A 15,797-nucleotide genomic window follows, 5' to 3' on the forward strand; every position below is an offset into this window, starting at 1 on the left:
TGCAAGGAAAGAACACAGTCACTGTCTCGGTATAGTTGTGATGATGAAGATCTCAGTGTTGATCACTGTCTCAACATATTTGTTTTGAAGAAAATTGAGGTGATACACTCTCAACATACTCTCTAGACACTGATCACTGTCTCGGCATAATTGTGATCCCACAATAATACACTCTTGGCATACTAGACACAGTCATGATCTTGGCATAATGGCAACCATGGTCTTAGTCATAATCTTAATGAAGACAAGGTCATGATGAAGATCTCAGTGCATTGATGAAGACATGGAATCAAGATCATGATGAAGATCTTGATGAAGAAAAGGTTAGTATAGAGACCTCGTTGACATGGTGATGATCTTAGTGAGAGTACAACAATGATCTAGGTGAAGGTACAACTCTCTTGCTACTGTAATGACTTTTGTGGTGCAATAATGATGACCTCAGTGAAGCAACAATGATGACGATGAACTCAACAGTGACAAAGAAGAGGATTGGTGTCTTGGTCTTGGAGTGGTCTAATAGGTCAAGGGTCATGGTCTTGGTATTTATCAATTGGAATCTCTATAAGAAGAATTTTGTGTGGGTTTTAGTCAGAGTTTTTGGCCTTGTTAGAAAGCCAACATCTTGTGTTCTTGTCTCGTGTTTTGGTAGCTATTTGATGAACTAAGAAGACAAACTCTAATAATATCAAAAGGAGATTGTACTAATAAGCAAAAGTTAAAATACCTCACAAATGGTTATCATGAAGAGAAGAATCTGATTAACCTTGATTGTCCTAGATTCTTCAACATGGTATCAAAGCTAAGGTGCTGAAGTCAAAGGAAGGGCATAAAAGAGACACTCAAGTTTCAAGAAGGGCAACAAAGCAAGTTGAAGATTATCAAGAGAAAATGATCAAGATCTACAAGAATCAGTCTATAGCAACAGTCTACAACTACCACAGTAATCTCAACCTCGGATTAAATTCTTTCTAGAAAAATTACAGCCTTGACAACTTGGATTCCCTTAACCTGATGGCAACAGATCATCTACAACATAATACTTAGAAATAAGTCTCACTAAACCACAATCATAGTTTGTATGGACAATGCTCGATGTGGAATGAAGGTGTCCATTGATGTTGTCACAGTAATACTAAGTGATAGGTCTCGATACTATAAGGAGATGATCATAGCAAGTGGCCTCGATGCTTTATGGTTCTACACAATCCTACAAGTAAAATAGAATGCTACAAAGGTTCAATTGTGTGATAACAATAATAGTGCCATCCTAAGTTTATCAACAATTTGTTAATCATAAGGATAAGATGTATAAGTCGAAGTAACTTGAAGGCAAGAAGGCAAGCTTCCTATCATTACATGAAGGAACTCATCCGGAGGAAGCATCAATGCATCTGCTTCAACCAATTTCAACCTGATCAAGGTGAAGATTTTGTCTTCACATGACAAGTACTTTCATTAATCAATTTGGTAAAATGACTTCATGATTGCAAGGAGATCTATAGGTTGGATGGGTCATCAAGGGTCCTTGCATGGAATAAGGAGGATTGTCATAATCTTCATAAGATAAGAGAAGTCTGTGAACATATCAAGGAAACAGGTCTCCTTTGAATTCATGGGAGGGAACTCTTAAGTTCCTCTCATCCCTATGTAGCAAGAAAGGAGACATAAAAGAGATATATGAAATGCTAGAAGATATACTCTCTGAAATGCAGTGAAGAAGGTCATATCACTTAGACCTGATTGAAGGTATCAAAGAATGAAGGGATATCTTCATAAGATCTCAATTGGGAGCGATGATAAGAAGATAATCATCATTGTTCTAACTGATAAGCAAGGTAACGAATGTCCAGGAACAAGAAGGTTACCTGATTCGACAACTTGTGGTCTCTATGCTAGATAGAAAAGGATAAGTTGAGGGCAAAAGTGTTTGAAGTTTAAAGGAATCAAACATGTGCAGAAAGGAAAGGGAAGTTTGGTCCTCAAAGAAGACAAAATAGTATAACTAAGATTCACTGCTATGGAAAGAAGCTCATATCACCAGAAAGATGGAGGAAGCTGAAGAAAAGGGCCAAGGAAAAAGAGGGAGTAACAAATCTGTACTATGGTTGTGATGGTATCCCTCACAAAAGGGTCTTATCATAAACTCCTCAGTTTTTTGATATGACGATGATAATAAGATGCATCATGGCATCATGAAAGCATTAGAATCAAGAGCTCATGACATCACGATGGGAATCATGAAGGACAAAATCCATGGCAGTCAAACATGAAAGGATATAGCTCTTGAGAACCTCATTGGACATTGAAGGAAAGGAAGAAGTCATCCGGGATAAAGCTCATCATACATCAAGTCAAAAAGGAAACATCTGCTAGATGATAATATGCAATATCCTCAAGATTCTCTGATGGAATCTTCATTGGAGGGTTCACTAATCTAGAAAGGAAGCAAGTGTTTCATCAGGAACTTCAACTTATGGAATTCATGGGATGATGGTATGATGATATGAGAAATAAAGTAGATCAAGGGATTGGGGATCTTTTCAATCAAGGAAGCCGCTGGAAGAAGCCTATATGACCTAAGGGTGAAATGAGGTATGTATGCTTATGTTTAATATTTTAATGTCATGTTGTATGGTTGCAGGTAACATGAATCATTACTTCTATCTTGAGAAGCATGATCAAAAGAAAAAGGATCTCCTCCTCTGAAAGGATGCAGGAAGGCATAAGTCACACTAGATGAAATCAACATAATATGTCCTCATATGAAGTATGAGATGGTTGACCACAATTAATTAACTTTCATTGAAAGCTCCCGGGAATAGAATGTGTGAGGAAGGAAGAGATCATGAGATATGCAACCATGATGAAGGTAATCAACATCCAAAAGACCAAGAAGATTTGACTAGGAAATCTCCTGGAAAGATATGAAGACTCCGATGAAAGTCTAAAAAAGATGGAGACCCTTGACAATGGATATCTTTGGAGATGTGTCAAGATGTATGCAGGCTATTGATACCTACAGAAGTTTCCATGATGAAGAGCCATCTCGTAAGGTCCTATTTGATTTAATGTTATATTTTAATTCTTTGAATAATATCTGGATGAATTCATGCATGGCTACTGGCACAAGAGTTGTAACTACAAGTACAACTAGCATTCAAGTGGTGGATGGAAATTCCTGAAAGAAACATGCTGAGGAAGAAGTAGCCATATGACGAAGGTTCTAGATATATATCAAGAAGGCTACTTTCCATGATAAAAGGAATGACATGACGAACCAAGAAGGAAAGTGATGGATGTCTAATGCCCTACAAGGAAGAAGCTCAACGGAATTTCATGACATCAAGGAAAGAAATTGATCAAGCAGTTGAAGGACCCATGAAGAAGAAGCCGCCAATGAATAAAAGAGTCCCAGTTAAGAGGGAGCTCTGACAAGTCCCTAATTGAGAGGGAGCTTGGGCAAGTTCCTGGTTAGAGGGACTTAATCTCGATCGTGATTTGTCAACGAGAAAAGTATAAGAGGAGGCTTGAGGGTCACTTGGAGAATACACCAAGAGATCAAGATTTCGACTTTTTGGGTCTGGGTTTGTTGAGAAAGTTGAGAGAGTGATCAGAGTTGCAGTTGAGGGGTAGTGAATACAGAGGCAGAGAGGCAAAGATAGCACCGGGAGGATCAGCGCAGTAGTCGAAGAGAGGGATGCAGAAGCAGCGAAGGGTTGACTCAGAGCCAGCCAAGGCTCACGCAGACGCAGCCAGGAGCTGCGCAGTGCTTCAGAGGGTTGACATAGTGCCTCCAAAGGCTGATGCAGGCCAAGGCAGAGTGACGATGGGCTAACACTGGGCCAGATAGAGGCTGACGCAATCCCTAGAGGCTGACGCTGGGGTTTCGTGGGGCAGATTGGAGCTGTGGAGATACCAGAGTGTTTATTTGGGGTTTCTGCAAGAATATCTGCTTCAGAGTAGAGAGGTACCACTACCGAGATTTTTCTCTGTTGGGTGAGCCAGATTTGGCACCCAGATTGTATTCTGAAACTGCTTAATAAATCAAACCCTCAGATAGTTGCACCGGCTTTCCCACATTGGGTTTTTTTGGGGACATTAGTCCAAAAACAACAGTGTCACTTGCGTGCTTGTTTCTATTTCCTTCAGTTGATTATCTGTAATGTGTTGAGCATGTACTTGTATTTATTTCCAGTATTTACATGGTAAATAAATTGTTAGTTAACAGAACAAGTAGGTAGGAATAAATCAATAAAGTGCATGAAGGGTTTCTAACGTGTTAGACTTAGAAATTCCAACAACTACTAAATGAATATACCATTCACTGTTTTCTACTGAGCTTGCCATGTAAGCTATCAATGAGAAATCTTTCTTGAACTAATAAGGAACCACATCTACCTCAGTTGATGCAGCCACATGATCCTCATTGGACTTCTTCCAATTAGGACACTCAGTAGCATAGTGCCTGTGCTCATGGCAATGGAAGCTCTTGATCTTGCTCAGATCCTTCTTCTTCTTCTCGCACTTCGGACTGGACCCAACCTCTCCTTGGCCCTTATTGCCCTTGGCTTTGCTACCTTTGCTTGCCAGGGAAAGTTCTCCTCGTCCTTTGTCATAGTTGATCTCACAAGTTTGGTCCCTCTTTGTAATTCTTCTTAGATGTAGTCACTCCATAGCCTCTCCCATCCTGTAGATTTTCTCAGCCATTGACTGCATCCTGGAAATTCTCCCACAACTTATGAAGTCCCAGTAGCACAAGACTCTCAAGGTCTTTATCTGCTAGCCTCTCTCACGCTCTAGCTAGCTCATCCCGAGCCTAGGTGAACTTGGAATGATATGTAATGGTGGGCTCATCTTTGCTTATCCGGATATTTCTTAGCTTGTCCTTGAGAGAAAGCTTCTTGGCATCACCAGAACCCTGATATAGATGTAAGCTGGGTTTAAACATCTCGTATGTTGTCTTCTTCTTATGGACATGAGGGATAATATGGTCTCTGACCCCCTCTCGAATGATTCTCCTTGCCTTGGTGTCATTCTTGTTATGTTGAATCAACTGTTGGGCAGATTGAGGTGGAGCTATCTAACTCTACAAATTCTAGCACTCCATTATCTTCCAACACCTTTGACATCCACTCCTTCCATGAGCAAAAGTTGGAGGCTCCCTCTAAACTGTGATCTGACCTTAGTCCTTGGAACGCCATATTGTTATCCAAAGATATTGCTATTTAAACTCTAGGGCAAGCCTCCTACTTAATTTGCGCTTTTCATTGATTGATCAATTTGGTGCTGGTCTTTATGCTAATCTCTGCTTTGATACCATGTTAAATTTCCATGAAACTTTGCAACTACTTAGATGAATAACTAAAAACTAAAACCTAATTTACTTTCACCAAGGTACAAAGTCTCTTAACACATGCACACAAACTTATGATTTCCTTGTGCCTTCATTCTCTTTATAGACCCAATTCGAACATGCAAGGAGGTTGAATTCAAATTTAGAACTCGAGTTCTGATTGACAAGTTAACTGAGAGTGACACTCTTTCTCTCTCCAATCAACACTGGAGTTCTTAACTCTTCCTTGCTTCGATGAAGACTAAAGGTTAAATCGCTCTAACTGAACTTCTAATCGCCACCTTGTGTTGTAGTCAAACTGATGAAGACTCCTTAACTGAAGCTCCAACTTTATGCATGCTACCTTGATGAATATTCCAGTAATCTGGAAATAACTCATCTTAACTGAAGTCTAACTCATGAGGAAAGTTCGAGGCCTTCATTGGCTAAAGCACAACCTAGAAGACCTTGCTCCCTACATTTTCAATAGAAAACTCGGTCAAACTGTTGCCGAGAAACTCAGTCAAACTGCTTGGTCAATGCAAGTCAAATGCTGGTCAAACTTCATTCGTCAAGCTTCGGTCTTCTTCTCTCTCTCCTTTGCATGTGTGAATAGAAGATTAGATGATTTTATGTTATCTGAATTGACAGCCAAATGAGTGAGGTCGAATGTCAATATATAGTGGTCAAATAAAGTGGGTTTTGACCAAGTGTCAAACCCATTCAGTTGGTGGGGCCGACTTGTGTTTTGGAGCCTACATGAGCTTAAAAAATAATAATTTTGTTTCCTTTAATTAGGCCGGCTTGAATACCAATCGTAGCTACCAGAAATCAACATTTTCAACTGCTCAACGTGGCCTCCTCTGCTATAGCGTTGAGGGCTTCTCAGGTGCAACTAGCCCTCCCTTGTCTCTGAAGGTGTGACCATCCTCATATCGGTTCTGAATTAGGTGTCATCCATCAATTGGTGTGAAGGCTGACTTGGGGGCGTGTTGGGTCCAAGTGTGTCATCTTGAAGAATCATCAAATTTGGTATAATATCATCCTACGTCTTGGTGCAAGAGGTGCCTTGGAACATGTGTCATATGCTGCTACTGCTAGTAGGCCCAAGAGTCTCAACGTTTCACCTGTTTTTGCCAATATACTTCTCTAAGGGCTTTGGTACTTGTGGATAAGGTGCCCAAGACCCGGGTTGTTGAACTACCTGACAATCACAACAAAGATTCTAGTGAAAGCAACTAGTCATTAGGGACAATGATCATTATTGCATCTAAGTGAACCAAACTTGAATGTCATGGGCTATTTAATACTTCAAATAAGGACCCCTTTCCAAAATCAGGATCCTGATTTCGCAATGGTTTCTTCTCCCTAGGTAGTTGTGGCTAAAGGTCAATCATAGTAGGTGCTTCCAACCCTTAAGGGGAAGTAACATTTCCTTGGTCCACCCTTCAGTCGATAGGTGTTAATGAATAATAACGATGATAATAGAGGTGATAAGACTTGATAGCCAAGTGCCATGGTCAAAGGGATCGATTGATGGGGATGTCCACATCCTGAGTGTATAAATGTGAGGAGGGAGCATTTGTGGATGCATGAGTTTTCGACTCAGCCTTTGTTTTTCCACCTCTCTTGATGTTTCTTTGTATTATTACTCATAGCTCAAGGGTTAGAGGTTGCTTTGAATGATATAACAATCATATTATCCCTTAAAGATGAGACAATTCATTGCTAAACGGGATTGAGACGTGCAAGGGTTCCTCCTTTTGATGTAATGAAGCAACATGTGATAAGGAACTGGTTGATGGCCATATGAGTGAGGTAGAACTCATGCCAAGATTTTGCCCACGTCCTAATATTTATGCCCTTTGCCATCTTTTGCATTTTGATTTTCTTTCTTTTATTTTACTGGGGCCATAATATGCTCTTTCTATTTCTTTTAGCCACATCAACCTCCTAGGACAAAGTTTCCGAGACCTACCCAGGTATGTGAACATATAGGTGCCAAATCCTGAAGAACTCATGACAGGTTGAACCCGAAGAATGGAGGTGGAATATGGGCTTGTAATGTGTGATGAAAGTGTTAATTATGACATATATGGAACTATGCTATCTCAATTAGGGCTTCTCAAGTAGTGGCCTCTCTATACCCATTGGGTCATTAAGGGAGGTCCCACTGGACTAGGATCGAAGATTGGCCCCCCATTTAAGGTGGGAGAACATGATCATGGTCAAAGCCCGTCATTCTTCCAAATCACCCCATAATCCATACTAAATGCCCAAAACAAACAAGCATAAGCACCCAATTGGAAAATTACTAAAGTACCTTTTAAGTGGAAGCCCACCTTCGTGCATGTGTTCATGTCGGATGGGTGAGAAGCAATGGCTGATGCAAGTGGCATATCATCAACCAGTGTTTGCTGTCAGTGGCTGTAGGCTGCATCGTCGACCGACTGACTACCAAATGTAGAAGAATTTTTTTTGTCCGATGGGGTTACCCATTTTCGAGGGTAACAAGTCCAACACTCCATCTTCCGTGATGGTTTGCTATCCAAATGTTCTCATGCAAGGTGCTCCTCTAATTGTGTGCCACATGTCCTCTCTTGTGTCCAGTGGTACTCTAATATATGCCAATGTTGTCACCAAGCTCCAATGCTTCTTCTCAACATGTGTCTAGATCCATCACCAACCTCCATGAGTTATGCTCCTCAACCCAAGGGTCCAACCTCCAAGGTATATATTGGATGGTCACAAGCTTGATGGGCTAAGTGCCCTCCTGCAAGTGATCAACACTCCTCTTGCATGGCAGGTACCTCCCCGAATTGAGCAATTGAATCCCTCATTGTATGTACCCATTGGGTTAGTCATCATCTTGATTAGCGTCACAACCTCCTAGGTAAAGGCATTGTGCCAACAATTTAACTAAGCTTTAGCATAACTCCATGGACTAAATGCCCTCCTGCAACTGCCCAACACTCCTCCATGGTAGGTACCTCCCTTAACAAAGCAATTGAATCCCTCATTGTATGCACCCATTGGGTTAGTCTCGTTTTGATTAGGGTCACAACCTCCTAGGTAAGGGCATTGTGCCAACACTTTAACTAAGGTTTAGCATACCCAAACTAAGCCATCCATATGCTTGTGAAGCATTGCTGCATGGCTAGGGGATATAGTGCTTTCCTAGTAGGGTGAACTCACTTTTGGAGTAACCCCGAAGGCTAACATGGGGCACCCTTTCTTTTGTTTCTCTTTCTTCTGGACACAGTGTTTTTTCTTAGTAGGATTCTCTTTATTAGGCCTTTTTCTAAAGCTTAAATTGACTCTTTGTACCAGAGTCCAAATCATCCTCCAAGATGTTGGAACACCATTAAAGACATTAGGTCTAAAGAAGATTTAGTAGGATTCTCTTTATTAGGCCTTTTTCTAAAGCTTATATTGATTCTGTACCAAAGTCCAAATCATCCTCCAAGATGTTGGAACACCATTCAAGACATTAGGTCTAAAGAAGATTCCTTTCTCAAATTTGCGGATGTAATACATTTAAATTGTTTGATTGTCATGCACTTGAACCATTTTTACTGCCTCAACTCAACAGAGCCTATGCTTTCTTGGCATAATGGTTGGGCAACCATTGTACGTTAAAAACTTGCAATCATGTCTTAACATGCTTCATCACATGCTTATCATCCATGCTTTCCTAGTTATTCCATTACACGAGTAGCAAATGGAGCAATAAGTCATTCGCCTCAAGTCACAGTAATAGCTCTAATCTTTTCTTCAAGCTATTCTCATTACTGAGTGGGTGCACCAGAGCTGCACTTGAGTTTGGAACTCTGAATTTCAAAGCAACCAGAGTGTAGAGATTGTTGAATGGATTTCCATCTTTGCTTAGGGATGTAAAGAAATTGGGGATGATTACAGGTCAAATGATAACAGCATATGGATCTAATGATAAATTATTGATGTATATCTTTCTTTATTTGAGACATATTTGAGCCACTTAATTTTGCATTCTGCTTTCATATGAAATAACCTTTGCCTTGATACTTCTAAATAAGATGTAATGGACATGCTGTAGCTTACTACTCATTATTGTATAAATTTGACTTCATTGTTTTTCTGGAAAATAGCCTTTGACTAAAATGGATATATATTGATATCATCAGATCTTGGTAATATTTTTATTGTTCAAATTGAATTTGACTCAATTTGCTAGATTCTTTCTTGAGCTTTGTGCAGAGTTTGGGACCAAGAGCAATCAAAGTGGCAACACAAGCATGCGAGATTATATCCTGGAAAAGTATCACCTCGATTGGCTGTTCCAGAACACATATTAAAGCCACCTTATGTGAATTCAAGATATGTTCCTGAGGTTGCAAGTGGATCACAAATACATGATGCTGAGGGTATAGCATGTATGCGAGATTCGGGTCAACTAGCTGCAAGGGTTTTGGAGTATGCTGGGACATTAGTTAAGGTGTGTTCTTTAACGTTTTGAGAATCTATCATGTTATCACCTAGAAATTCCAGCTGCAACACTTGAAGGAGTTTGACTAACTACTAGATAAAGAGCCAATGCCACCTCACTTTGAACCTGTCTCACTTTGGGTTGGTGCTTGCTTTTCCGATCATACGGGAGCTTTCCTAAATAATCTAGAATATGAATGGATGAAATCCATGAGTAAAAATTGTGAAAAAAATGCCAATTATGCTGCTGTCCTATGCAAATCAGAGAAAAACCAGCAAGTAATATGAGTGGCCAGAACACAACAAACCTAAAAGATGATTCTTTATGAAAAATTCACTAAATATGATCACAAGGAAGTCATAACTTCTATTGTTTTGCACTAAAAAATGCAAAAATAGACATTGAAATCACTCAACAAAATGTTGGGAAACATACTACATGTAAGCTAACTGGGCACTATCTGCGAATGGGCACTCAAACTAATGCAAATTGACTACAAAACTTCTTATTTCTGTGTAAAAACACTGCAGATCAGCAAGCTAATCTCTCTGATTTGGATGAGAAAATAATGAGTTAATGCAAACACATGTTAGCATGATTCCAGAGTGCAAGTAAAATCTACTAAAAGTAAGTGAACTAGGCACTATACATGAGTATGCATGCAAACCAATCTAAATTGAGTGTGATTATAACATTTATTTGGGTTTAAAAGCAATGCAGATCAGCAAGTTAATTGTGTTGATTTGAATGAGAAAATGATGAGATAATGCAAATTAATATGCTGGGATGCTGCCTAATTGAATGCCAATTGAGAAAACACTATAGTTTCCCCTTCCTTCTGTGTGAAAGATAAAAAAAACAGCAAGCGGAACTTGCTGTTTTTTAAATGAAAACTAAAAAAACAAATGCAATTTAATGAGCCTAAATGACTTTAAATGTGCGAAAATCAAACCTAGAAGCCTCCCTCATCTTTAAAGCCAAGCACTGCTGGGCACACTATGTGAAGAAGATGGAGAGGGAGTTTAGGGATTCCCTGAAATGGGATGATGTGGTAGGGTTGGAGCCGAGTGCATGACCGTAACAAAATATGTTTGGGCGCGTTGGAGGAGGGGTATACACAGGATTCACGTAACCCCGGAAGTTTAACCTCGGAAGTTCTGAAGTGGGGTTGCAAAGGAAATCCCCGGGATTATAACCCTGGGGTGATGTGGTATCATAGAGGCCTGCATGCCTTATATATATATATATATATATATATATATATATATATGGGGTGGGTAACACCTATGCGTGCATACTCGGTAATGTCCCCAGAAAAGGGAGGTGCCTATATAAGGTGACACTGCATTGAAGGAGGGGTCTGCGCAGGATCCATGTAACCCCGAAAGTTTCACCCTGGAAGTTCCAAAAGGGGTTGCAAAGGAAATCCCCGAGATTATATCCCCAGGGTGATGTGGCATCAGAGAGGCCCATGTGCCTTTTATATATAAAGGTGGAGAGTAACCCCTATGCGCGCATATTTGGTTAAGTCCCCAAAAAAGGGAGACACCTATATAAGGTGACACTAGACATGAATGGGTCGTCAACTGCCATGTGGGTATTGGTAATGACATGGATGGCCACATAGTGTTGAAAAATGTAATTAGTGTCGTCTTCATAATGCAATAAAATGAAATTTTTATCATTGATATATTTATTATTCTATTCATTATTATTATTTTATTTTGGTCAAAGCATGTTCTTCATGCTTATAGAAAATAGTCAAAAAAATCAAACGAAATGTACTTGAGTCATGTCCCATTTGGACTTTTGTAAGAAAAAGAAAAAGAATTTTTATATTTGAGTCAAAGTCCACCAAAGTTGTCAAGTCAGCTATCCTTGGGAACAAGTCGGCCTGGGCCTCCAAGGGTCACCTATTCGACCTCTTGGACATATATATATACAATGGATAGTTTGGCCTATTGGCATATCAATCAAGCACAATAGGAGCAGTCTTCTGAACTAGCAAAGGCAAAAGGGTGCCAAATTAAAGGAGAAAAGATCCAACACGTGGAGGATAATTTCTGTGAAGAAAGACGAATTTTTTTGTGACTACTACAGGCCCGAAATTTCAAGACAAGACCAAAATTCAGGAAGAGATAGTTTGACCATTGTTGACTTTGACTAGAGTTGACCATATTTGGAGGTGACTTGGAGAAGGGTTGGACTTGGCATTTTTGGTGGCAGTTTTGGGTCTTGGTTTTGGTCTTGGATATCTCATTTTGATCTAATTCTATAAGAGAAGGATTGTTGGGTTTTCCCCCTTGTGGGGTTTTGCCCTGGCTTGGAGCCTAATTTTTGGTGTTCTTTGTCTCTTTGTGATCCTTTTGTTTTGAACATTTGTATAATTGCTTGATGAAGAGAACATAATAAGTAATAAGAAAGCAAATAACATTCACAAGTAATTATCAAGAAGAGAAATCAAGCCTAATCTACTACACTTGGTTTCTCAACATGGTATCAGAGCTATGGTGGAGGCAGGTGCACTGTTAAGGAAGCCCTAAGTAGGGCTAAATATGGAAATAGTCAAAGTAAAAGATCATTAAAATGTTGAGGTCATGGAATACTTCTAAGGAAGATCGAAGAAGCAAGAAAGTCTACTTCATTTTGTGACGAATCCAAATCCTGTGGTGACTTGAAAGTTCTGCTTATTGATTGAAGTCTGCGAAGTCTAGTAGGCTACACTAAGCTCTTTATTTGTGATCCAAAAAGCCAATACTGATTGACACCTTGTGGAGTTATCTAGGCTGAGACCTGGAGGGTTGTTCTGATTATAATTCTGTGATCAGAAGATCTACTTGTTCAAAGATCTGTCTTTAGGACAAAATTTAGAAAAGTATTCTGAGCATAACATCCGAGCTTCTGAAATATATTGTCCAAGACTAGTCTTCTATGGCATGTGAAATCTCTATAACACTATGACATGCGAAGACACCGTGGTATGCGAAATGCCTATGGAACTATAACATGCAAATTCACTGTGACACTATATTTCTGCAATATGTAAGTTTGTTCTTCAATGACATCTTGTGGACAATCTTAGAACAAGAACTCATCAGAACAATTATTGTGATGATGGATATTCATGAAAGAAGTCAAAACTCTGAACCATCCTGTAGCAGCTTCTGAGGAAATAAAAGATATACCTATGACGATGGGACTCATTCAGAATTGACCTGGGTCAAGGCATCTATAACGACAGCTAGAACCAATGATCCATAGTCACTGAAAATGCAAGTTTATTCCTATGGGATCCTGTGGAGAAATCTGAATTACCTTCAAGGTCCGAACTGTAAAAAGCTTCAAAATTTGCTGAGTGGGACAACATATTTGAGACAAATTTAAGGGTCACGGAAAAAAACTATTGCGTATTCATTGGAGAACAGAACATACAAGCCATTCATGCAAGGCAAATAAAAGGCTGAAATGAAGAAAGATAGGAAGAAATCCGTGTTTTCTCACTTAAGCAAGAAAGAAAGAAAAAAGAACAGTTCAAATCTTTGTGACATCACATTTTTGTGGCATCTGAACTTACTATAGCAACATCTTCCTGTGACATTCGATCTTTTTATGGCAACTTACCTCTGGATATCTAAGTTTATTATGAAACCATTGCTACCACAGTGGACAAGGCACCTAGAGGATAAAAATATGACAACTTGTGACTAGAAAAATACATAACACATCTCTCTTGAAGACCGAATCCTTCCAGAATTCATCTCCTTGGTTCATATCCTAGTTTGAAGACAGAGACGTTGAGAGCTCTATGGAAGAACTGTGAGATGAAATTTGAAGCTTATCTCTGTGACACTAGTGCATGAAGCAATCGCATTAACTAGATCTCTTTCTTGTACATAAAAGAAAGAATAATTACATCAACAAGGCCGACCTATCTGATTCAAGATCTTTTTCTTGTACATAAAAGAAAGAATAATTACATCAACATGGCTGACCTATCTGATTCACTGAAGTCTGCAAGATCTGAAGTATCTCTGTTGGAAGAAAAAGAGATATGTCAACTGAAGAAAAGGTCAAAGGATCGGATCTCTGCTAGGATGAATAAGGTAAAATTGAAGAGGTACGTATAAGTTTTGCACATTGTTAAATTTGGCAACTAGGGCCAAACTCCATGTGGGTCATCTTATTTATAGCAGCTGATATTTTTATTGAATCCCTCTCATCGAGAGGTGTAGGATTGATCTAAAGGTCATCCGATTCCGATAAATATTTATGAAGTTATGAATTTATTTATGTTATAAAACAAATTGTCAAGTCGGCCAGCAACTTGAGTAGGCTCAGAAGTCCAATGGACATGTCTATTCATCATCTAAGTTTTAGTATAAATAGAAGAGTATTTGAAGTCATTTGAACACACATTCTTCATGTGATCTCCTCTCCACGTCTTGGGTTTTTGGTGAAGGAGAGACACACAAGAAGATACGTTGGGCCAAGCGTATGATGGCCTAGCTTATATGCAGATGATGCCCTAGCTTATACGCTGTAGTGGAAACACCTAGCCGCAATAAGGGAAGGAATTCATACGATGTAATGGAGACACCTAGCCGCAGTAAGGGAAGACATTCATACGCTGTAATGGGAGACACGCTGTAACAAAGTCGTTCATGGAAACACTTCATACGCAACAATATATATATGCACAACATGGAGACCTTATACGCTATCATGAAGACATCTAAACACAGTCCTCTAACGCAGTTAATGAAGACACCTGTTCACGCAGTCAAGGATGGGAGAACCGCAGTCATAACTGCAGTCAAGGACGCAGAGAGCCGCAGTTAAGTGAAGCCACAACATAGTGGAGAGACATATATGCAGGCAATGGAGATACGCAGGCAATGGACGCAACCAAAGTATGAAGCCGCATCAAGCATAGTGAGCCGCAGTCAAGGACACAGAGAGCCGCTGTTAAGGGAAGCCACAACATAGTGGAGCCGCAGTCAAGGCATATACCGCAGAACTAAAGCCTATCCTCGGCATAGGAAATCTTGGTATAACAAGGAACAATCTTGATTTCGGTGGCAGTCCTGTAGCAGACTAATTGTCGGATAACAGAGAAATACCTATTCTCTCAGATCAATGATTATCTCCTCTGCGTTATTTTCTTCTTTTTGTAAGAAAATGTCTTGTATTTAGAATAAAGGAACCTAGAGTTTCCATCCATGGTGATCCCAAAACATTGTCACTATTGTTAGAATATAAGGTTTTCATGGTGAATTGTGAGGTAAAAGTGTAATCTCCAATACTTAGGTGTAGATTGCTTATGTCATATTGTTTGTTATATTCGCCGATAATATTCTTTTCAACTATATTTGATTCAGGAATCACCAATTGGTTAGCACATTTAGGACTAACATAATTACTTTTTTCAGCAGGACTAATAGTGATTATGATATCTCTTCCTGCGATCGATCCTTTGATTTTAAATAATAAATCAACATATCTACCAAAGGTTTCAGGAAACCTTTCATTTTTCATTTTTGAACTACACTCAATTTCTTTATCGTCAATGGTTGATTCCATTTTTTTATATTAAGACCCCTTTTCAAAATAACTTTATTATCTTATAATAATAATAGTTTCATTTTTTTTAATTAATAAATACCCTTATTTTATTTTATTTTTATTAATATAAAACTTCTCTCTCTCTATATATATATTTTAATCTTTTCTTTTATTCTTTCTCTCTCTCTCTCTCTCTATATATATATATATATTTTAATGTAAGTTTAATAAAAAGTAATATTTAACTTAATAATCTTTTTTTTTTGTTTTTAAGTAGTATTTATAAGTATAATATATAGTAATTATATATATAGTTATAAATATGAATATATATACTTTAATTAAAAAACTAACTGAATGCTGAATGTTGAGGGTTGAGCAGCGTTGACTTGGGCATTCTAGGCATGTTTTGACTGCAATTTCCCCCCAAAGATT

The 15,797-nt window shown here is 38.9% G+C and overlaps 1 protein-coding gene across 1 annotated transcript in view; it reads left to right on the forward strand.

Moving 5' to 3' along the window:
- Positions 1-15,797, forward strand: part of MAP1D (methionine aminopeptidase 1D) — a 494,905-nt gene that overhangs the window by 91,906 nt on the left and 387,202 nt on the right. Inside the window, exon 3 of the mRNA XM_089372168.1 lies at positions 9,572-9,809. Coding sequence (XP_089228294.1) covers positions 9,572-9,809 — 238 coding nt within the window. The remainder of the gene's footprint in view (positions 1-9,571; positions 9,810-15,797) is intronic.

The sequence above is a fragment of the Pinus tabuliformis genome, chromosome 8, assembly GCF_031772625.1.
Source record: "Pinus tabuliformis cultivar Carrire ecotype Pingquan chromosome 8, CPIR1, whole genome shotgun sequence".
Lineage (NCBI taxonomy): Eukaryota > Viridiplantae > Streptophyta > Pinopsida > Pinales > Pinaceae > Pinus > Pinus tabuliformis.